This window comes from Rhinoderma darwinii, chromosome 3, assembly GCF_050947455.1.
Source record: "Rhinoderma darwinii isolate aRhiDar2 chromosome 3, aRhiDar2.hap1, whole genome shotgun sequence".
Lineage (NCBI taxonomy): Eukaryota > Metazoa > Chordata > Amphibia > Anura > Rhinodermatidae > Rhinoderma > Rhinoderma darwinii.
The window spans coordinates 241,580,232-241,603,289 of NC_134689.1; the positions used below are offsets into that span (position 1 = coordinate 241,580,232).

Here is a 23,058-nt window from a genome sequence, read left to right on the forward strand (position 1 = left end):
ATGGCAACCTATGGGTAACGTCGGCTAGTGTAGTATGGCATATGGCACGGGCATCTGTTGAACGTATTCATAATGAAGTTTCATGATGTATACGTTATCTGAATATAATAGTCTACGGGTGAAGGGTGCCACAGACTACGTTTAATTTATTCTTTGGGAGCTTTTCTAGGTGTATCCGTTACATGTAAGCCAAAGACGTGATGTGAATAGGGCCTTAGATCACTGTTCTTCACTTAGATATATAGCCATGATCTCCATCATAGGTTCACACTAGTGCATGACCAAAAACTTGATGAAATACCGTATAATTTAGTTTGACAGATGAAAAAAAAAATTCTGATATTTTACCTTTTCAGCTTCCTCCTAAAACTGTAGATTATTAGATGTAAATATGTTCATTAGCATAAAGTAATCAGAAAAATGTCATCTGCACCCCTGAATGAATTACGTGAGTATTGTAAATTATTTTGAACATATTTTTATTTTGTAAGAATTGAATTTCAAAGCATGCATACAATGGAATATACAGGTCTACAGAGCACACAGTAATACTGCAAACAGCGCAACGTTACAGTTGACGGACAATCCTAAATATAGCAAACTGTATAGAACATCTGTCCTGTTCTGAATTGCACCCTTGTGCCAAGAATAAAGACAATTTCAAGAAATTTGTTGCATTTATGGGTGCATGGACTTTTCTACTGGGTATTTGCCCCATATCGGATCTCTGAAGCTTTTCAGGGGACCTTACGCTAACGTACATCCTACACGTCTTGGCTGGAACTATCATCTAATCTTTTATTTAAAGTTATGAGTTTAAAGTGATGATCTTAAATGTAAATATGTTAATAATAAAAAACCTGATGGAAATAATATGTATTTTTCTAAAAAATACATTCCTTTTAAAGAGGTATTCTGAATATTTAGTGTTGGAAATACTGCTGCATTTATTAATACATGTAATAATGCATCATAAATTCTAAAAGTTCTCAGAGTTGAGAATAAGGTTCATTCACTTGAGCACAGAGCTCGAAGGGTATGTTCACACGTAGCAGATTTGTTGCAGAAATGTCCATTTCATACAACTGAATACAACTAGAATAGGCCATCAATAATAGATCATTGGGGGTTCGACTCTTGGGACACCCGTGGATCAACTGTTTGAAGGTGCAGCGGCACTCGTATGATCGCTGTAGTCCCTTCATTGTTTACATAAATTTCATTTTTGTTCTGGCTTGCACACGCTGTTAGGGTATGTTTACATGGCTTATTTTCGGCCATTTTTCATAAATGGCCAAAAACTTGGAAGCAGAACGCCTCCAAACATCTGGCCATTGACTTCAATGGAAAAAACGGCATTCTGTTCCGACGGGCCGTTTTTTTGTTCAAAAACGGCCACGAAAAAGAAGTGCAGGTCACTTCTTGGGACGTTTTTGGAGCTGTTTTTCATAGACTCTATTGAACGCTCCAAAAACGGCTGTAAAAAAAGGCAGCGAAAAACGCGAGTGGCTTAAAAAACATCTGAAAATCAGGAGCTCTTTTCCCTTGAAAACAGCTCTGTATTTCCAGACGTTTTTGGTTAAGCGTGTGAACATACCCTTACATTCATAGCGGCTTTGCAAGGTATTGCAGCATTGTCCCATTCAAGAAAATACAAGCCCTCGTACGACTATGTCTATGGAAAAGTAAAAAAGATATGGCTCTTGGAATGCAGGTAGGAAAAAACAAAAAATGGCTGTGTCAGAAAGAGGTTAAGTTAGTGACCCCTTAGTGACCAGCCTATTTTAGGCCTTAATGACCAAGCTATTTTATTCGTTTTTCTATAGTCGCATTCAAAGAGCTATAACGTTTTTATTTTTTAGTCTACATAGCTGTATGAGGACTTGTTTTTTGCGGGATTAGTTGTGCTTTTTAATGGCACCATTTTTGGGTACATATAATTTTTATATTAACTTTTATTAACCTTTTTGCGGGGGATTATAAAAAAAACCTGAAATTCCGCCATTGTTCTATGCGTTTTTAAATTGACGCCGTTCACTATGCGACGTAATTAACATGTTACCTTTTATTCTATGGGTCGGTACGATTACGGCGATACCACATATGTACAGTTTTTTTTATGTTTTACGACTTTTGCACAATAAAAACACTTTAGAACTAAAATTATTTGCTTTTGCATCGTCGCTTTCCAAGAGCCGTTATTTTTTTATTTTTCCATCAATGTAGTGATTTTTTGGGCTTGTTTTCTGCGGGACAAGACGTAGTTTTGAATGGTACTGTTTTGGGGTGCGTGGGACTTATGGATTCATTTTTATTATGACTTTTTTTGGGGGGTAGTGGAAAAAAATTGCAATTTCGCCATGGTTTTTTGCGTTTTTTTTTTACGGTGTTCACTTTGCGGTTTAAATTACATATTAACTTTATTAATGGAGTCATTACGGTCGCGGCGATACCACATATGTGTACTTTTTTTTTTTTTTTTACACTTTTACTAAATAAAACCACTTTTTATGGAAAAAAATGGTTTTATTTATTTTTTTACTGTACTTTTTATTAATAATATTTCACTTTGATGACTTATTTTATTAGTCCCACTAGGGGACTTTACTGTGCGATATTCAGATCGCTGCTATAATGCTCTGGTATACTTCGTATACCAGAGCATTATTGCCTGTCAGTGTAAATCTGACAGGCAATCTGTTAGGACGTGCCTCCGGCGCGTCCTAACAGGCATATGTCCAGGGCAGACCTGGGGGCTTTTATCAAGCCCCCAGCTGCCATGACACCCCATCGGAGACCCGCGATTTCATTCGCGGGCCGCCGATGGGTGACAGAGGGAGCGCACTCCCTCTGTAAACAAAGTTAAATGCCGCGGTCGCTATTGACGGCGGCATTTAACGGGTTAAACGGCCGCGATCTAAGTGAACTTCGATCGCGGGCGTCGGAGCAGGAGCTCAGCTGTCATCAGACAGCAGAGCCCCGGCTCCTGCCTGCACGGGAGACCCGTGCAGGACTTAGACTAGGCTGACGTGAAAAGGCGTCAGCCTAGCCTAAAGCCCATTAGTGACCGACGTAAAAAGGCGTATTAGTGGTCACTAAGGGGTTAATATGAAATGCATATGAGCTAGATCAGGGGTGCAAAACCCGTGATGCTGTTCTATGCGGCCCACAGCCATCCCCATATTTAGTGGAGAGGTGGCTGTGCGTGAGTGCGGCACTCTCCATTATAGTTTATGAGAGTAACTTTAATAAAGTACAGTGGTGGGAACTGGCCTTATGTGTGGCCACCTTGACTCTTCCTCAGTGGAGTGCCGAACAATCGTGTCCTAATAGGTCCCAGAGGTGGAACCCCTACCTGTCAGAAATTTAATATATATACCGTCGATTTGTCTCCGATAGGAATACCCCTTCAAGTTGTATTGTGGCCCTTGTGAGTGGTACAATCTGATAACGTCACTGTTGGACTGGCTCTCGTACCAAAAACGGTTGTGCACCTCTGAGCCAAATACTATACAAATATACAAATTAGGTCATAAACAAATCTTAGCCACTTGCTAGAGAAAATATGTTGTTTAACTGCAGAGAAAAGCTGGCATTCTTGTACGCAGTCACTTGAGATCCCTAAAAATCGGCAAAAACTTTGGGGCACTAGTCCTAGGTTGGATGGCACTGACGTCTATTATGATGCTGTGATTTTAACACTAAAAAAGGAAGGTAAAAATTGTAATGTAAAGATTGTTCAGACCTCTTCAGGCTGATCTGCTAATTCTTCCGTGAAGACATATCAGTTTTGTTGTGCTTGTTATTTTAATGAAAGTCCTATATATTTCTCAGCAATATGTTCTGTACTATATTGTATTCAAGAAATTTTAATATGTCAAACTCAAAATAGTATATTCTGTAGGGTTCTTTATATGGAGAGCAGTAGTTACCTTTACTGGCTTCCATACTGGTGTAGGATAATCTATAGTTGTCTCTTGATAGTAATGAGCAGAAAGATATACAGTGATATTACAGAGATGACAGGGATATTATGGGATGCTGTGGCATTCTTTCAGTGGGGATGCAAAATGCTCTGCAGGTCTTCAGGAAGGGAGCCAATAACGTCATCAATATGAAGTTTCAGTCTGTTCAGTGAAGTAGGACTGACCGGAAGATGTTGTCTGTGAGCCCGAACCTGGAAACAGAAAGGTTGTTACATACACAATGTTGAAGTAAATAACACACAGCAAACGTTACTGTAATATATTCAGATTTCTTATTAGGAGTAATCTTTAAAACAAATATGTTAATAAATCTTGCTCAGCCTTTGGAGAGGTTTCCAGCATATACTGTCATTTATTTTTTTTGCGTTGTTATTTTCTCTTGTGATAAGTGTAACAAGACATTGTGTATTAATATCAATGTATTTTGTGAAAATGTTATTTTTTTATTTTATTATGTAACTTTATATAACTCCGCTAGTATAACCTTATTTAGTTATTCCTTTCTATCTGAAAATTCATGGAATCCTTCTCTTCTGTTGGTCATGAGATCTCATAGCGACCCCCTGTGCATTACTTGTCTTTCTGTTCTCTCCAGGGGTCACCATCTCAGTCACAAGGACTTCCTGTATGCGGAAATTGCATGGTCTTTCTAAAGGACGGGGCAGAAACTCTCATCACAAAATCCGCAATAGATCAGCCATATGTGTGGGTACCCTTCGGGCCAGTTTGCATGTTGAGGATTTGATGCGGATGAAATCTGCATCAAATCAGCATATTAATCTGCATTTAGAAAACCGCAAGTACATATTTCTTAGGCTGGGTTTCCATGTAGCGTAAATGCTGTGGAATTTCCGCAACGGAATTCTATGTGGAAATTCTGCAGCATTTACAGTAGCAGCAAAGTGGATGAGATTTTGAAAATCTCATGCCCATGTTGCGGAAAAAAATCACAGCGTAAACATTAATAAATTAACTTGAGGTGTGAAGTTTAACCCCTTCCCGCACCTTGGCGTAAATGCACGTCCAGGTGAGCAGTAACTTCGTGCACCTGGGCGTGCAGTTACGTCCGCGCTTTAACAGTTAACCGCCGCGCGGCGCTACACTGCAGCGGCGGTTAACTGTGCAGGGCGTCTGCCCTGCTCTCCCTGTTGCCGATCAGCGGCCTGTCGCCGCTGAAATCGGCAATTAACCCCTTCTATGCGGTGGTCGATTGCGATCACCACATTGAAGAGGTTTACAGCGGATCGGCATCCCCCCACATGCATTTGCAGGGGCTGGCGATCCTTATCACGGCAACCAGAGGCCAGAAAATGGCCTCCGGGCTGCCATGTACGGAAGCCTCAGAGGAGCAGCCTCCGGCCGGTCCTCCGATGCTTCCTGTCTGTGACAGTTACGTCACAATGACAGAACACATTACACTACGTGTGTAGTGTAATGTGTTCTAGCAGCGATCAAAGCTGCAAGTCTAAGTGTCCCCTAGTGGGACAAGTAAAAAAAAGATAATAAAAATGTTTTTAAAAAGTGTTAAAATAAAAGTTAGAAGTGACATAAACAAAGAATGCTTTTTTTCCTATAAGTCTTTTATTATAGGAAAAAAATTAACACGTTAAAAAAAGTACACATATTTGGTATCACCGCATTCGTAACGACCCCATCTATAAAACTGTAGTATTATTTTTCCCGCACGGTGAACACCGTGAAAAAAATAAACGAAAAACTGTGCCCGAATCACAATTTTTTTTGGTTTCCAACCCTCCCAAAATATACAATAAAAAGGGATCAAAAAGTTGCATGTACGCCAAAATGGTACCAATACAAACTACAACCCGTCCCGCAAAATATAAGCCCTTACACCGCTTTTTTGACTGAAAAATAAAAAAATTATGGCTCTCAGAATATGGTGACATAAAAAATAAGTTATTTTATAAACAAGTGATTTTATTGCACAAACGCTGCAAAACATAAAAAAATTATATACATATGGTATCGCCGTAATCGTACCGACCCGCAGAATAAAGTAAAAAGGTCATTTATAGCCTAGGGTGAAGGCCATAAAAAAACAGAATAAAAAACATTGTCAGAATTGATGGTTTTTGGTCACCTTGCTTGCCAAAAAATGGAATAAAAATTTCTGTTACCTCAAAATGGCACCAATGAAAACGACAGATTGTCCCGCAACGAATAAACCCTCACACAGCTCCGGTGGAGAAAAAATAAAAAAAGTTCTGGCTCTCAGAATATGGCGATGCAAAATGTGCAGTGTGTTCCAAAAGCAGATAAGATCGGGCGCCATTTATCAGTGCGACACCGGCCACATATCTGGGGATTATTATTTATTTACTGCATTATTATACCCTCTTATTATACCCTGATGTACCCCGCACAGTTAACATATGCCCCCACATTATAAACTGAAACACCAGTAAAACCCCAAACAGAACAACTACCAAGCTACATCTGCGCCCCAAAAGCCAAATGGTGCTCCCTCCCTTCTGAGCCCTGCAGCGTGCCTAAACACCAGTTTATGTCCACAGATATGGCGTCGCCATACCCGGGAGAACCCTGTTAATATTTTATGAGGTATTTGTCTTCAGTGGCACAAACTGGGCATAACATGTAGTGCACTAAAATGGCATATGGGTGGAAAATTGTAATTTTCACTCTGCACCATCCGCTGCACATTAACCCCTTCGCGCACCACAACATAGCATGTCGTAATGTGGAGGGTGATGTATGGAGCGTCTCACGTGAAAAATAAAGAATTTAAAACTGCAAAATCGCTGTTTTTTGGTCACCTTCGCTCTACCTAAAAATTTAATAAAAAGTGCTCAAAAAGTTGTATGTACCAAAAAATTGTACCAATAAAAACGACCGCTCGTCCCTCAATAAATAAGCCTTCATACAGCTCTATTGACTGAAAAATAAAAAAGTTATGGCTCTTGGAACGCGGGGAGGAAAAAACGAAAAAGGAAAATAAAAACATGGATCAGTCCAGAAAGGGTTAATTACTTTAATGAAAAACCATTTATGACCACACGTGGGGTATTGCCGTACTCGGGAGAAATTGCTTTACAAATTTTGGGCAGCTTTTTCCCCCTTTATCTTTTGTGTAATTGAAAAAATGCAACATTTTAGTGGAAGAAATGTTGATATTCATTTTCACGGCCTAATTCTAATAAATCCTGCAAAAGACTTGTGGGGTCTAAATGCCCACTATATCCCTGGATAGATTCTTTAAGTGGTGTAATTTCCACTTTTGGGGGGTTTCCACTGTTTTCGCCTCGCAGGGGCTTTGTAAATGCGACATGGCATCCTGAAACCATTTCAGCTAAATTTGAGCTCCAAAAGCCAAATAGCGCTCCTTCCCTTCTGAGCCTTGCTGTGGGTCGAAACAGCAGTTTATTACCACATATGGCATATTTCCGTAATCGGGAGAAATTGTTTTACAAATGTTGGGGTGCTTTTTCTCCTTTATTCCCTGTAAAAATAAAAAATGGCTACCTTTTTTCAGAAAAAAAGTAGATTTTTACCGTTACAGAATAATTCCAATGAATTCACCAAAACAACTGTGGGGCCAAAATGCTAACTTTACCGCTAAAAAAATTCCTTGATGAGTGTAGTTTCCAAAATGGGGTCACTTTCCGGGGGTTTCCACTATTTTGTTCCCTCCAGTGCATTTCAAACGTGACACGGCACTGAAAACTATTCCAGCAAAATCAGAATTTCAAAATCTACATGGTGCTCGTTCCCTTCTGAGTCCTGCTATGGGTCCAAACAGCAGTTTAGTACCACATATGGGGTATTGCTATAATCGGGAGAAATTGCTTTACATATGTTGGGGTGTTTTTTCTCTTTTATTCCTTGAAAAAAGTAAACATTTCTACGTTTTTTCAGAAAAAAAGTAGATTTTCATCTTCACATACTAATTCAAATAAATTTTGCAAAAAAACTGTGGGTTCAAAATGCTAACTATACACCTAGATAAATTCCCTGACGGGTGTAGTTTCTAAAATAAGGTCACTTTTGGGGGTCTTTTGTTTTGGCCCCACAAGACCTCTTCAAACCTGACATGGTACCTAAAATATATGCTAAAAAAAAGGAGGCCCCAAAATCCACTAGGTGCTCCTTTGCTTCTGAGGCCTGTATTTCAGTAAATTAGCACACTAGGGCCACATGTGGGATATTTCTAAAAACTGCAGAATCTGGGCAATAAAGAATAAGTTACATTTCTCGGGTAAAACCTTCTGTTGTATAGAAAAAAATGTATTACAAATGAATTTTGTAAAAAAAAAATGAAATTTGTAACTTTCACCTCTACTTTGCTTTAATTCCTGTGAAACGCCTAAAGGGTTAAAACACTTTCTGAATGCTGTTTTGAATACTTTGAGGGGTGCAGTTTTCAAAATGGGGTGATTTATGGGCCCTTTCTAATATATAAGGCCCTCAAAGCCACTTCAGAACTGAACTGGTCCTTGCAAAAATCGCCTTTTGAAATGTTCTTGAAAATATGAGAAATTGCTGCTAAAGTTCTAAGCCTTGTAACGTCCTAGAAAAATGAGTGTTCAAAAAACGATGCCAAACTAAAGTAGACATATGGGAAATGTTAACTAGTAACTATTTTGTGTGGTATTACTATCTGTTTTACAAGCAGATACATTTAAATTTAGAAAAATGCTAATTTTTGCACATTTTCTCAAAATCTTGGTGTTTTTTACAAATAAATATTGAACTTATCAACCAATTTTTTTCACAAACATAAAGTACAATATGTCACGAGAAAACAATCTCAAAATCGCTTGGATAGGTAAAAGCATTCCGGAGTTATTACCACATAAAGTGACACATGTCAGATTTGAAAACTCGGCTTCGTCCTGAAGGCCAAAACAGGCTCAGTCCTGAAGGAGTTAAATCCGTAGCATGTCAATTTATGCTGCGTTTGTTGATTTTCTGTTGCGGGTTTTCCCCATTGGATTCAATGGAGATACAAAACCCGCAACAGAAAGCCATGTGTTGCGACTTTTGCGGCAGAGTCTCAGCGGATACACCGCAAAAATCGCAACTCAGGAAAAAAAAAATCCTACTTACCCAGAACTCTCTCCTTCTTCCTGCAGTCTGGCTTCCTGGGATGACGTTGCATCCCAATCACAGGCATCACATGGCCTGCAATGTCATCCCAGCAGGCCGGACTACGCGCAGAGAAGAGGGAGGGGGTAAGTACGATTGTTGTTGTTTTTTCCCTTCAGCACTTTTTGCCACAACGGAAAATCCGTTTGTAAAAGCGCACCACAATGGTGCGGTTTTTCAGATGTAAGGTGCTGTGGGTTCCAGGTCAGATATGCTGCACAGTTTTTACGCAGCGTTCCAACCCGTGGGAACCCGGCCTTATGGTGCGGATTTCATTGCAGATTTTAACAACTAATTGATTTCTATGATGAAAATCTGCAATGAATACGCATTGAATCCGGCGGGAAATGAGCATGCTGCCGATTTTAACATTTCTATCCGCATCTATAAATCCGTGATGCAAAAATATGCTGCATGTGGTTTGGGATTGTAAAAACCCATCTACTTGCATTGTACAAGGTACTGTATTAGGGTACTGTCTGGATTTTCCATGCGGAAATTCTGCTGCATTTTCACAAGAGAAATTGACATGCTGCAGAATGAGAATTTGCACGGCAGGTCAATTTCCCAGCTTGTTTTCGGCTGTTTTTTTTCCTGGAGATTGTGAATAAGATTTGTTCAAATCTTATCAACATTACTGCTACTGTAATACACTGCGGAAATTCCAAATGGAAATTTTGCAGTGTTTACTGTGTGTGGCAGTACCCTTAGGGTATCATACAGATGTGGTTATTTTTAGGTTATGTTAACACGGCATACGTTCAGACTGAAAAATACAAAACTGATTTCAAGAGAAAATAGCCTCTGAATCCAGGCATTTCTGGAGGTGATTTTCAAAACGGTTTCGATTTTTGCAAGCGTTTTTAAAGTGTATTTTTTTGAGGCGTATTTACAAAGCATTTTTTGTATTGTCAATGAAAAATCAGCTTGTAAAACGTTTCAAGAAGTGACGTCGCTTCTTTTGAACAAATCATATTTTTAAAAGTCGTTTTTTAATTTAGCAGCGTAAAAATACGCCACGTATGAACTACACAGTTGCAGGCGTATTTCAAGCGTATTCCGGAGCATAATGCAAGGGTTTTACACTTTGAAATACACCTAAAAATAAGCCGTGTGAACATGCTCTAATAAGTGTCATAGTGACAGGTTGTCTTTCTGCATTCTATACCACTGTCAATATAAGGCTATGCTCACATCACGTTTTTAGCCTACGTATGACTTATACGTTGGGAAAAAAATTATACATTAAACGTAGGCTATGACAGATGCCTGACAGTGGCGTCCATCATTATAGACTTTAATGGTAAATGTACACATCGTGAACTGAAGTCATGAGAACTCATGACATATACATTAAATTTATATCATTATAGTCTATGGGGGACAGATGCAATTAGGCATCCAGTTAACATATCCGTCGCCCATAGACTATAATGCATTTAATGTATATATAATGAAAGGTTATTGAAAAGCCCATGACGTATACGTTAAAGGTATACCTGTGACGGCTGCAGTTGAGGACCACCGGCATTACTCAACCGCCGCAGACCCACGAGCTCATGCCGGCGTCTCCCTCCTCTGAGACGCCGGCACACTGTACTGTCCTCAGCTGCTGCTAGGGCTCCCATCCCAGCATACAAGGAACTATAAAAAGGACTCTGCTCTCTTCCTCCTTGCCTGAGCGTTGTTGGGTCTGCCCATGTTCATCATTGCAAATGGTCCCTTGTTACATCCTGTATCCAGTGTTCCCGTTTCCTGTATCCAATAATTGTTTGTTCCAGTGCGAAATCCAGTGTTGGAGTCGAGAGTGTGATCTGTGCTAAGTGTTTGCTACGCCACGTGTTTGCTATGCCACGTGTCTGCTACACTGAGTGTTTGCCAAATCTTCTACCCAGGTACTCTTCTCCTAAATTCTAGCGTTGATTGTTGTTTGACCAGCTGCTACTCTGCTACAGCGGAGAGGCCTAGTAGGTCCACATAACCCATGACTGTGACAGTACGCTCAGGCCATGGATCCCGCTGGTCAACCCAAAACCGTGATCCAGCTGATGCAAGTGGACATGTGTGACCTCTGGGTTCGCCAGGATCAGCTTCTACAGGCTGTAAACTCTGTCATTTACTGCTTGGATCGTCCTTCTGTCCCCCCACTGGCTGTTACCGCTGCTCCACCACCTCCTATCCCTCCTGCCTGTCCTGGGTCTGCAATCTTGTTGCCTTGACCTCCTCGCTATGAAAGGGATCCTAAGACCTGTAGAGGTTTCATTAACCAGTATACCATCCACTTCAAGCTACGGGCCCATCTCTTCCCCTCTGATGAGGCCAATTTTGCTGTTATTATTTCTCTCCTCTCCGGCAAAGCCCCGGCATGGGCGAACCCCATCTTGGAACGATAGGGTAGAAAATTCTCAGATTTGCCATTATTTTTAGAGACCTTCCGTACAGTTTTAGAGGAACCGGGTCGAACATCCTCTGCAGCTGACTCACTGCTGACTCTTAATCAAGGAGAATCAACTGTAGGGGAGTATGCCATCTCCTTCCGTACACTGGCAGCGGAGCTAGCCTGGAATAACAAGGCTCTAGTGGCAACTTTCTGGCAGGGACTATCTCCACGTAAAAAAGATAAACTCACAGCTCGAGGGCTTTCCTCTACTTTGGATGCCTTGATACAGATAGCAACTTGGATCGATATGAGGATCCAAGAGCACATTTTTGAAGTTCACCGGGAGAAGAGATCTTGTCAATTGGCACCTAAGTTTCAAAGACCTCTTCTGCCGTCTCCTATTGTACCCCTGGAGGAGCCAATGTAGATAGACAGACATAGATTGTCCGACCAAGAGCGGCAACGCAGACATTCTTCTGGATTGTGTCTATACTGTGGTCACAAGGGACATTTTGTGCCCCCAATGCACTCTGAAACCGGGAAATCTCCAGCGGCTAGGGTTGATTGGAGAGACAACTCTAGGTGAATCTACCTGTCACGATCACAGGGTATGTGGATCCACTAGGCCGCTCCTCCGTAGTGGAGAGGCAGCTGGCTTAGTCACAGTCTATACAAAAGTCTATAGCAGTTCGTAACACACGGGTACCTGAACTAGTAGAGACAGTGGCTGTAGCACGGATGGAGGTAGGTTCAGCAGGTTGTGGCAGACGACACTGGGCGTGGCAGAAGACACAGGTGCAGTAGGGCACGACTCCAACACTAAGAGGCTCAGAAAAGAAACTACAGCACTGGATACAGGTAACAGGGCACAGGTAACAACTGGCACGGGAAAACACTAAGGGACCATTTGCAAAACAGACTTGGGATACACTAACCACGCTCAGGCAAGGATCAGAAGGGCAGGGCCCTTCTTATAGTCCAGAAATCATGTGTAGTTGATGATGATGATTGTTTCACATGTGCACCCTACGGGACACAGCGGACTGGAGCGGAAGTGAGCGCTGGCGTCTCCTAGGAAGGAGATGTGAGCCAGTGCTCACTGATCCATGGCTGCGGGCGTAGGGAGGTGAGTAAAACCGATGGCCCGCGGCCATGGACGCTACACTACCCCTGCTACTAAATTCTCTCAGAGACTGTCTATTCCTGTGTCAATTGTCACCAGTGAAGGATTGCAGCCTGCTTACTTGGATTCCGAAGCGGCCGCAAATTTTATCCAGCAGGACATGGTAGACCGTCTCCCCTTGGCTACTGTCCCTCTAGAGAAACCTCTGGCGGTCGCTTCTGTTGATGGATAGCCCCTGACAGACCCTATTCTGTCTATAGCTAAGCCACTGAGACTATAGCTGGGAGTCCTCCAGTCTGAACTAATAGCCTTCTACGTCTTAACTATTAACCCCCTCCTGCTGGGATTACAATGGCTTACTCCGAGCCTCGAGTGGAGTTCCGGAGAGGTCCTCCAGTGGGGACCCCGATGCCTTCACCACTGTCTCAGGTTCGAACTGTTGTTTCTCCTCTGCCTCAATCCTTCTCTGGACTACCTCCACAATATGTGGGTTACGCAGATGTTTTTAGCAAAAAGGAGGTAGAAATCCTTCCTCCTCATCGTCCTTATGACTGTCCTATCGAGTGGCTTCCTGAAGCCTCTCCCCCTCGCGGACGGGTTTAACCTCTCTCCTTGCTTGAATCCCAGGCCATGTCGGAGTATATCAGGGAGAACCTAGAGAGCGGGTTCATCAGGAAGTCTACTTCTCCAGATGGAGCTGGATTCTTCTTTGTGGAGAAAAAGGATGGATCACTTCGACCATGCATTGACTACTGTGGGTTAAACCAAATCACGATCAAGAACAATTACACCTTGCCGCTTATCTCCGAGCTCTTTGACAGGATTCGTGGAGCCAAGGTGTTCACTAAGCTGGATCTACGCGGGGCCTATAACCTGATCCGTATCCGCAAGGGTGACGAATGGAAAACTGCATTTAACACCCGAGATGGTCTTTGGACTGTGTAATGCACCAGAAGTGTTCAAAGAATTTGTAAACGACGTCTTCCGTGATCGTCTGTATGTCTGTGTGGTGGTGTATCTGGACGACATCTCGATCTACTCACCTGATCTGATGACGCATCGGAAGCATGTACACCAAGTCTTGTTGCGGTTAAGGGGGAATAACTTATACGCGAAACTTGAGAAGTGCGTATTTGAAAAAAAATCCTTGCCCTTCCTGGGGTATATTATTTCTGATCGTGTACTTCAAATGGATCCAGAAAAGGTGAAGTACGTGTTTGTTCCAGTGCAAAATCTAGTGTAATCTGTGTCCAGTGCCATCTGTGCCAAGTGTCTGCTACGACACGTCTTTGCTACGCCACGTGTCTGCTATGCCACGCTGAGTATTTGCCAATCTTCTACCCAGGTACTGTTATCCTAAAGACTATTGTTGATTGTTGTTTGGCCAGGCGGAGCGGCCTAGTGGGTCCACATTCTCCACGACCATGACACATACGTCACCCATAGGCTCCCATGTTAAAAAAAAAACATATACCACGCAGTTTACATTCTTTGCGGGATGGAATATTGTAGTCTACTACATTATTCAAACAGTCAAAAGAAAATATATACTTCTGTATACCAGCCAAACGGAGGAGAAAAAGGATAAACTTTTGTCCTCCGTCAGGCTAATGGAGCTCTATGGACACATTTAGCGTGTATGACGGGTTGCTTTCCCAACGTATACCCTAAACGTAGGGTAAAAACATGATGTGTACAAGGCCTTATACAGGCCCTTTAACCAATGTAATTAAAACATATTGAATTCTAACACAAATAATATTTCAACTGAATTTGGATATTTACATCTTTTGAATTTTTTTAAATATATAAACTTAAAAAAGCAGAAAAATGTACAAACAGGGTGCCAGCGAACTGGCCCTTGATCATAGGTCCTTCACAAAACAAAAATGAAAAAATCGCAGCACTCCCAAAATAAAGTGAATATAAGGCTTTATTCACTCATGTTCAGATCTTACTAGGGCTTTTTTCGAGAAACATTGCTGAACATGCGTGAATAAATACCTACATTCAATTCATTTGGGAGTAGTGTGATTATTTATTTATATATATATATATATATATATATATATGTATGTAGAATACTTTCTAGTATCTTATTATATTTATATATATATATTTATATTCATTTCAAATACGAGGTGATCCAAAACGCTTGTTCGGTTGGAATTCAAAGGGCCGCTATTCCTTTTCATTTGCATTCTGAGATGTGTACACAAAGCTAGATGCAAACTGGAAGGGCAGTTCTAAAGACCACACTTACAGGGTTTTGTTATTTATAAGTAGGCAGTGCAATATCTTAGTTTTATTACAAATATCATCAGTGTTTCTGAAATAAGATGTTGTTACTGGACTAAAACAAATTATGAAAATGTGATAAACTCACAACAAAGAGCATTTCCATGTTATAGGCATAACGAGCTGCAGTGATTGTAATAGTAAGATATGCGATTAAAAAAATAATGTTGAACACGTGAAAACTGATATATCAAATTTAGATACATTACCAATTTGTCTCTCAGTTTCAGTACCAAATCCACAATCTCCACCTCAGATTTATTCTTTATCCATGCCGCTATATTCTGTGGTAAACACACAAAGCAAATACATCGGTCACATAAACATGTTATATACATTTTTGTTTGTATCCTAATCTATCAACTACCTGTTGTTTATATAAAGCACTAATTAAAGTGTACCTCCAATGATCTACTAAAAACCGATTAGGGAGGCCAGACGTCTCTTAGACTCTGCCTATAAACGTACTTTTTTTAAACTCGTTTTATTGAACTCAAAGCTTATACACGAGTATACACAACACAATAAATGTCATTATACAAAAAAAAAAAAAAAAATGCAAGTAATAAGAGATGTACAAGTAAAATGATACCAAAAAGTATTCACAATAAACCACTCATCTTGCCCGCCCCTCCATCCTCATACCATACAATGAACCATAGAGCTAGACAGAAACTCTTCACATATTACTTATCCACTGGAAACCACTAAATCAGCAATAAAAGAACATATTAAATTTATCGAGCTTAGTGTCAATGGCGAGGAGACCCACAAGCCCCAAATCTTATCAAACTTCCATATACATTTCCTATTACGATACACCACCTTCTCATAGGGTATAATATTATTAACTAATGATTTCCATTGCTTCAAAGAAGGAGGCCTATCAGCCATCCAACATATGGCAACTGCTTTCCTGGCCAGAAATAAGGACTTTCTCAGAAAAATTCTGTCATAGTGGGACCAACGTTCCTGAGGTAAAAGTCCCAGAGCAGGCAAACTGCCGGAGTGACCGGTATCTCAGACGAAACAATCCGGCTCAACATTGATGCCACCTCCCCCCAGAAGGAACTAATACAAGAACAGTCCCACATGAGATGCATAAAGTTAGCATCCGGCGTATGACACCTATGACACTCAGTGTGTGGTAAACGACCCATCCTATTAAGCCTGATTGGGGTAAGATAGCACTGATGAACTCTATACAATTGAGTCAACCTATTATTCACTGAAGGGGTAACATATATATGGGATTCCAGAGCTTCCGCCCAGTCCTCCACGGACATGGATGGAATGGCCACTTGCCAGGCTGCTTCAGCCGAAAGATTCTGAGATTTCACCTTCGTGCAGGAAAGTATATTGGTAAGTATATAGTGCCGAGATAAGACCCTTGGGTCCCTGCGTTCGCAAAATCCCAATCAGAGGAAATTTGGATAAACCGGGGCTACCCCCCTGAAATTGGGAAGCAAGCGCATGCCGGAGTTGCAAAGAACGATAGAAGTACACCCTGTCTATACCATAATGTTCCTGCATTTGTGTAAATGATAGAAGTATCCCATCCTTGTAAATGTCATGCAAAGTAAGTTCATTGTGGGATTTCCAAACATCTACACCATCCAATTGCTGTAACTGGGGGAACATGGGGTTATCCCAAAGAGGGGTCTCCTCAGGAGCATCTACAATCCTATCAAATTCCTTAGCTATCTTCCATACTTGACATGCTAATCTTTGAAGCAGGAACAATCTCCCCCTAAACAATATGGGTTGTTCCAGAATTGACCACAAATCCCCCGATTCCACTACCTCTCCCAAAATATATTCAGAAAATGGCAGAAACTTAGTTACAGACATCCATGTAGCCAGATATCTCAATTGGCCTCCTAAAAAATACAGGAAAAATATCTGGTAGTGCTAAACCCCCCTCAACTTTGGGACGCTGCAAAACTGCCAGGGCCAACTTCTTCCTGTCTTTACCCCATATAAAGGAGGACATCAAAGAGTTAAGAGTGGTAAAAAATGTCTTAGGGACGGGGCTATTAGTATGTTCCAAGGCATGCAAGCCCTTTGGCAAAATGACCATTTTAATTAACTTCACCCTACCAGCCACTAACTAGGGGAGGGTACACCATGCCCTGAATTTATCCCTAAACAAGTCCTCCAATGGATATATATTTTTAGAATGTAAGATTCTCGGATGCTGTGTAATCTATACCCCTAAGTACTTGAACAGTTCTACTACCGGCAAATTAAAGTACACCTCCGGCCATGTCACCTTCCACAACGGTATCAACGCTGACTTGGACCAATTAATCAAAAGAGAAGGTCCAAAACCTAGTCACCAACTCAATATCTCTAGGGAGCGTGTGGTCAACGTCTGACATAAAAAGAATCATATCATCCACATATAGCCCTATCCGACTTTCTCTTAGACCCATCTGTATATCCTGATATTCGCTATCTTGACAAATTCTCAGCGCCAGTGATTCTATAGCCAATGCAAATAACAGAGGGGACAAGGGGAAACCCTGTCTGGTCCCCCTACCCAATTCAGAAAAGGAGGATCCCATCCCATTAACCAACATATTCGCTTTCAGATTACGGTACAAAATACCCACCCATTTAATAAATCCCGGGCCAAAACCAAATCTCGAAAGGACCCTATGTAAGTACAACCGCTCCACAGTATCGAATGCCTTGGCAGCATCGAGCGAGGTCAAGGCCCACTTCTCCCCCACCCCCATGGACGCCCACCTGGGAAACTGCCTGGACCCTCCGAATATTTTCAGAAGTAGATTTTCCAGGAATAAATCCCGTTTGATCCCCATGAATCAGGGAGGAGATAACAGCATTAAGTCTTCGTGCAAGAATCTTTTCCAAAACCTTATAGTCAACATTAAGTAAAGAGATGGGTCTATAAGATCCACATTCTTTAGGATCCTTGTCTGGCTCCAATAACACAATAGTCGTGGCTTCATACAGAGAGGTTGGAAGATAACCTCCCGCAAAGGCTGTACTATACATCTGTAATTCAGGATCAATTACACCCACATATTTGCTATATACCTCCAACGGGATACCATCGGGTCCAGGCATTTTCCCACCCGACATATCCTTAATAGCTCACAGAATCTCTTCCAATGTAATGTCCCTATCCAGAACATCTGCATCCGCCTCAGACAGTACAAGAAATGTCAAATCATCCAAATAGCTCCCTAAATCCTGTTCAGAGTAGGCACTACGGGAAGTATACAAGTCAGCATAGTATCTATAGAACCTCTCTATGATCTGCGCAGCATCGTGTAGCACCCCACCATCCTCCTGCAAAATCTGAAGAATAGCTGGCGAAGACTGAGATCTATGAACCAGACTAGCCAACTATTTATTGGATTGATTACCTAGTTCGAATGCATTCTGCTTGAGAAAAAACATCTTCCTATCACTCTTCTCTTGTAAATGAATCAAATAATTCCTACCCTCCAACATCCATGCCTCCCTCCTGGCCTCAGTAGGATCTGACAAAAAGGCAGTTTCTAAACTCTGACAGGACTTAGCTAATGCATGTTCAACCCGATGCGACTCTTTCTTATAATGTGGCGACAGAGCCTCTTTAAGTGCCCTATCTTGTACATAATGTGATCGGCACTGTAATGTACAGGGTGGGCCATTTATATGGATACACCTAAATAAAATGGGAATGGTTGGTGATATTAACTTCCTGTTTGTGGCACATTCGTATATGGGAGGGGGGAAACTTTTCAAGCTGGGTGTTGACCATGGCGGACATTTTGAAGTCGGCCATTTTGTCTTCAACTTTAGTTTTTTCAATGGGAAGAGGGTCATGTGACACATCAAATTTATCGAGAATTTCACAAGAAAAACAATGGTGTGCTTGGTTTTAACGTTACTTTATTCTTTCATGAGTTATTTACAAGTTTATGACCACTTATAAAATGTGTTCAAAGTGCTGCCCATTGTGTTGGATTGTCAATGCAACCCTCTTCTCCCACTCTTCACACACTGATAGCAACACCGCAGAAGAAATGCCTCCCGATCTGACCCCCTTAGACTTTTATCTTTGGGGTCATCTGAAGGCAATTGTCTATGCTGTGAAGATACGAGATGTGCAGCAACTGAAACTACGGATACTGGAAGCCTGTGCTAGCATTTCTTCTGCGGTGTTGCTATCAGTGTGTGAAGAGTGGGAGAAGAGGGTTGCATTGACAATCCAACACAATGGGCAGCACTTTGAACACATTTTATAAGTGGTCAGAAACGTGTAAATAACTCATGAAAGAATAAAGTAACGTTAAAACCAAGCACACCATTGTTTTTCTTGTGAAATTCTCGATAAGTTTGATGTGTCACATGACCCTCTTCCCATTGAAAAAACTAAAGTTGGATACAAAATGGCCGACTTCAAAATGGCCACCATGGTCAACACCCAGCTTGAAAAGTTTCCCCCCTCCCATATACTAATGTGCCACAAACAGGAAGTTAATATCACCAACCATTCCCATTTTATTTAGGTGTATCCATATAAATGGCCCACCCTGTAGATTACAGCAGTGTTTTTTATTTAGAAAAACTATCATTTTTGATGGAGTTATGACCTATTTTAGCTTTATGCTAATGAGTTTCTTAATGGACAACTGGGCGTGTTTTACCTTTTGACCAAGTGGGCGTTGTGGAGAGAAGTGCATGGCGCTGACCAATCAGCGTCATAAACTTCTCCCCATTCATTTACACAGCACATAGTAATCTTACTAGATCAATATGTGCAGCCACATATACACACATTAACGTTTCTCAAGTGTCCTGACAGTGAATATACATTACCTCCAGCCAGGACGTGATGTCTATTCAGAATCCTGACACTTCACTAACGTTTGTGTGAGATTTACGCTGAAAGCTGTCATTTAAAACGAGATTACGCTTGCCTTGCTGTAAATCTGACACAAATGTTACCGAAGTGTCAGGATTTTGAATAGACATCACGTCCTGGAGGTAATGTATATTCACTGTCAGGACACTTGAGTAACGTTAATGTGTGTGTATGTGGCTGCACATAGTGATCTAGTAAGATTACTATGTGCTGTGTAAATGAATGGGGAGAAGTGTAAAAAAATTATAATTTTTCTAAATAAAAAACACTGCTGTAATCTACATTACAGCGCCAATCACATTAGTAGATTTCAAACAGCCCCTCAAGTAGGCCTTTAATGTGTCCCATTTTAGCAGTGTATTCCTTTCGGATTGATGAATCGCAAGAAATTGATCCAGTTGGTCCAGAATACGGTCATTGGATCCAATCAGCGAGATCCAAAATGAAGGTATTCTCCAATTTACTTTACTGACAGTTCTATCAAATAGCTGTAGCTCGACCTGTAAAGAAGCGTGATCCGAAACTCCCCGAGGAGCATAATCAATACTAGTGGTCATGGGAACCACCAAGGGGGACACAAACATGTAGTCTATTCTGGACAAAGTACCCCTGGAAGGGGTAAAACAGGAATATTCCTCTACACTAGGGTGTCTAGCCCTCCATAGCTCCACCCAACCCAGCTCAGATGTCAGTCTATGTAGAGAAGTAGGAATCATCGACACCGTGGCACCCCCCCCCCCCGACCGGTGAAAATTATCAAGAGTCTGATCCAAGAGCATGTTATAGTCTCCCATACATAAAATTTTAGCATCAGGATAATTAGACACAAAATTTACAGCAAGTTGTAAAACTGCTATATTAGCCGGGTAAACCCCAAGATTCACATAAGGAATACAGTTAATATAAGCATGTACAAAGATGTATCTACCCTCGTTATCTAAGACAGACCTGGACACCTCCCATCGGACCGAGCGGTGCACCAGAATCGACACCCCACGGGAGTATGAGGTGTGCGATGAGGGCCGGGCCCACTGAACCCATGACTTCTGCAATCTACCAACAGTATCTGGCGTTAAATGAGTCTCCTGGAGACACAGAATGCAAGGACCAAATCTACGTATATGTGATTTTAAGGTCGTAATAATAGGAGTAATAGTGTACAATCATATGAAGTATACATCTGTATAGAGAAAGGGCAGACATAAACACAAATATCATGAAGAATACAGGACATATATACACGTGCAATGTAAAGCTTTAAAACATACAAAGTAACAAGGCCTATGTCAGGCCAACTTAAGAGCAAATTCCATCTCAAAATCTGCATATACATATAACTCAACCAATGCATATTACAAGAGTGAAATATATAAACTTCGTGGCTTAAGGTTACGGGGTACCTGTGCATACAAGAAAAACAAGCATAAAATGCTCTACACAGATAGTTCTTCAAACATTCATGTAGCTCCCGCTAACTTAAAAGTAGGCCAAAAAACCTCCAGTGTAGGTGAGAAAAGGATACAGTCCCGGAGATAGTAAAGTGATATCCTAAGTCCAACCGACCAGAAGAAGTACAGACATTCCCCGTAATGCAGGATAAAGATATAGTCACCATGCAACATCCAACAGGGCTGCAGGCATGACGAGGAGAACAATTCCAAATCCCACAAAAAAGCCTTTAGGGCGGACCTCTCGGGCGTAGTCTAGTCCAATCCTCAGCCTCACCAGGATCCACGAAGAATACCGCTTTCTCTCCATCTGGGATCCGAAGCCTCGCCGGATATGCCATAGAATAAGGTATATTCAAATCCCTCAGACACTTTTTCACCAATATAAACGTGGCCCGTTTTTGCAACTCTGCCGAAAAGTCCGGAAAGAGGGAAATACCGAGTGCATTCCCGGTTGTGGTGGTCTAGCTAGCACACGATGTGCCCTTTCCATGGCGAACGCCGAAGAGAAGGAGGCATCTGTAAAGGTGGATCGGAGCCATTGCTCAATGAAATTCACTGGAGAAGAGCCTTCAGCCCTCTCAGGCATACCAATTATGAACACATTGTTCCGTTGAGAACGATTTTCAAGATCGTCACATTTCTGTCTCCACAGCTCCAATGACCTCCCAATAGTCGACAGACGATCCAGCAAGGGTGCAGCTCCATCCTCCAGGGAGGAGATGCGATGTTCTGTCTCCTTCACCCTCTCTCTAAGACACTGCACGTCATGGCAGAGCAGGCTGAGGTCCACTCTCCCCTCGTCAATCTTCCCAGTCAAGGAAGTAGTGGAGGACGTGATTGCCTGCAAGAACAGTTCATACACCTGTTTCAGGGTAAGTTCATCCTCCGTCTCAGACTCCTCCTGAGTGCTAGATGAGGAATGACCATGCGGCAGTTTGCGCGGTGTTTGGGAGGCTTGGGTGTCATATTGGGATCTGTCCCTCGCATACCCTCTAAGTTTCTCCGCTGCAGAGGACTGCTTTGTCGGTCCCATAATAATCACCCTCCGGTGCTCAAGCTGTAAGCCCACACTGGCGATGTAAATGGCCTCAGGATATGTGCAGGATAACTACAAAATAAGTATAGATGCGGGAGCCCCTTCTAAGTGCGACTGCTCATGTCGCTAGTTGGCCACGCCCCCCATAAACGTACTTTACAGGTTTGCCGTAGTAAATTCTACGAATATGGCAATAAAAGTGGGCGCATGTTGGCAAAGGCAATGAGAGGCCAGATTTCTCAATCTCACATTCCCAGTATTAAGTTCACAACGGGCCTGTTAGCCCACACCACACCAGAAATTGCTAAACAGTTTCACAGTTTCTACTCTGATCTTGATATTCTCCACCGCCATCCAGAGTTCAGGACTATCCCCCCTCTCCATTTCCCTGTCTATACTCAGAAAATATAACAGATATGGAAGAAGAATTTTCCACTCCAGAGATCCTTACTGTCATGCAAGATCTCCCGGTGGGGAGCAGCCCTGGACAAGCACAAGTCCCTAGACATCATCCAACACGCCCAATCCCACCATATCCCTCTCATGATCCTTTCAGTAGACGCCAAAAAGGCATTTGACAGAATCTCCTGGCCCGCTCTCCGCACCACTCTCCAACATATAGGACTAGGCCCCTCCTTTACTGCAAAAATCTTAGCCCTTTATCAATGTCCTTCTGCCCAACTTAAAATGAATAGCTCTCTTTCAGAACCCTTTACCATACACAATGCAACTAGGCAAGGTTCACCCCTCTTCACTCTCCTATATGTACTTGTCATGG

General features: G+C 41.8%; 1 protein-coding gene across 2 annotated transcripts in view; it reads right to left on the minus strand.

Annotated features, from left to right (window-relative positions):
* Window positions 1-462: 462 nt before the first annotated feature.
* DENND6B (DENN domain containing 6B) overlaps window positions 463-23,058 on the minus strand; it is an 83,588-nt gene continuing 60,992 nt past the window's right edge. For both annotated transcript variants that reach the window (XM_075857582.1, XM_075857580.1), the window contains 2 exons: window positions 15,121-15,195; window positions 463-4,177 (listed from right to left, as the gene is read on the minus strand). In XM_075857582.1, the coding sequence (XP_075713697.1) occupies window positions 4,055-4,177; window positions 15,121-15,195 (198 nt within the window). In that variant the 3' untranslated portion in view covers window positions 463-4,054. The remainder of the gene's footprint in view (window positions 4,178-15,120; window positions 15,196-23,058) is intronic.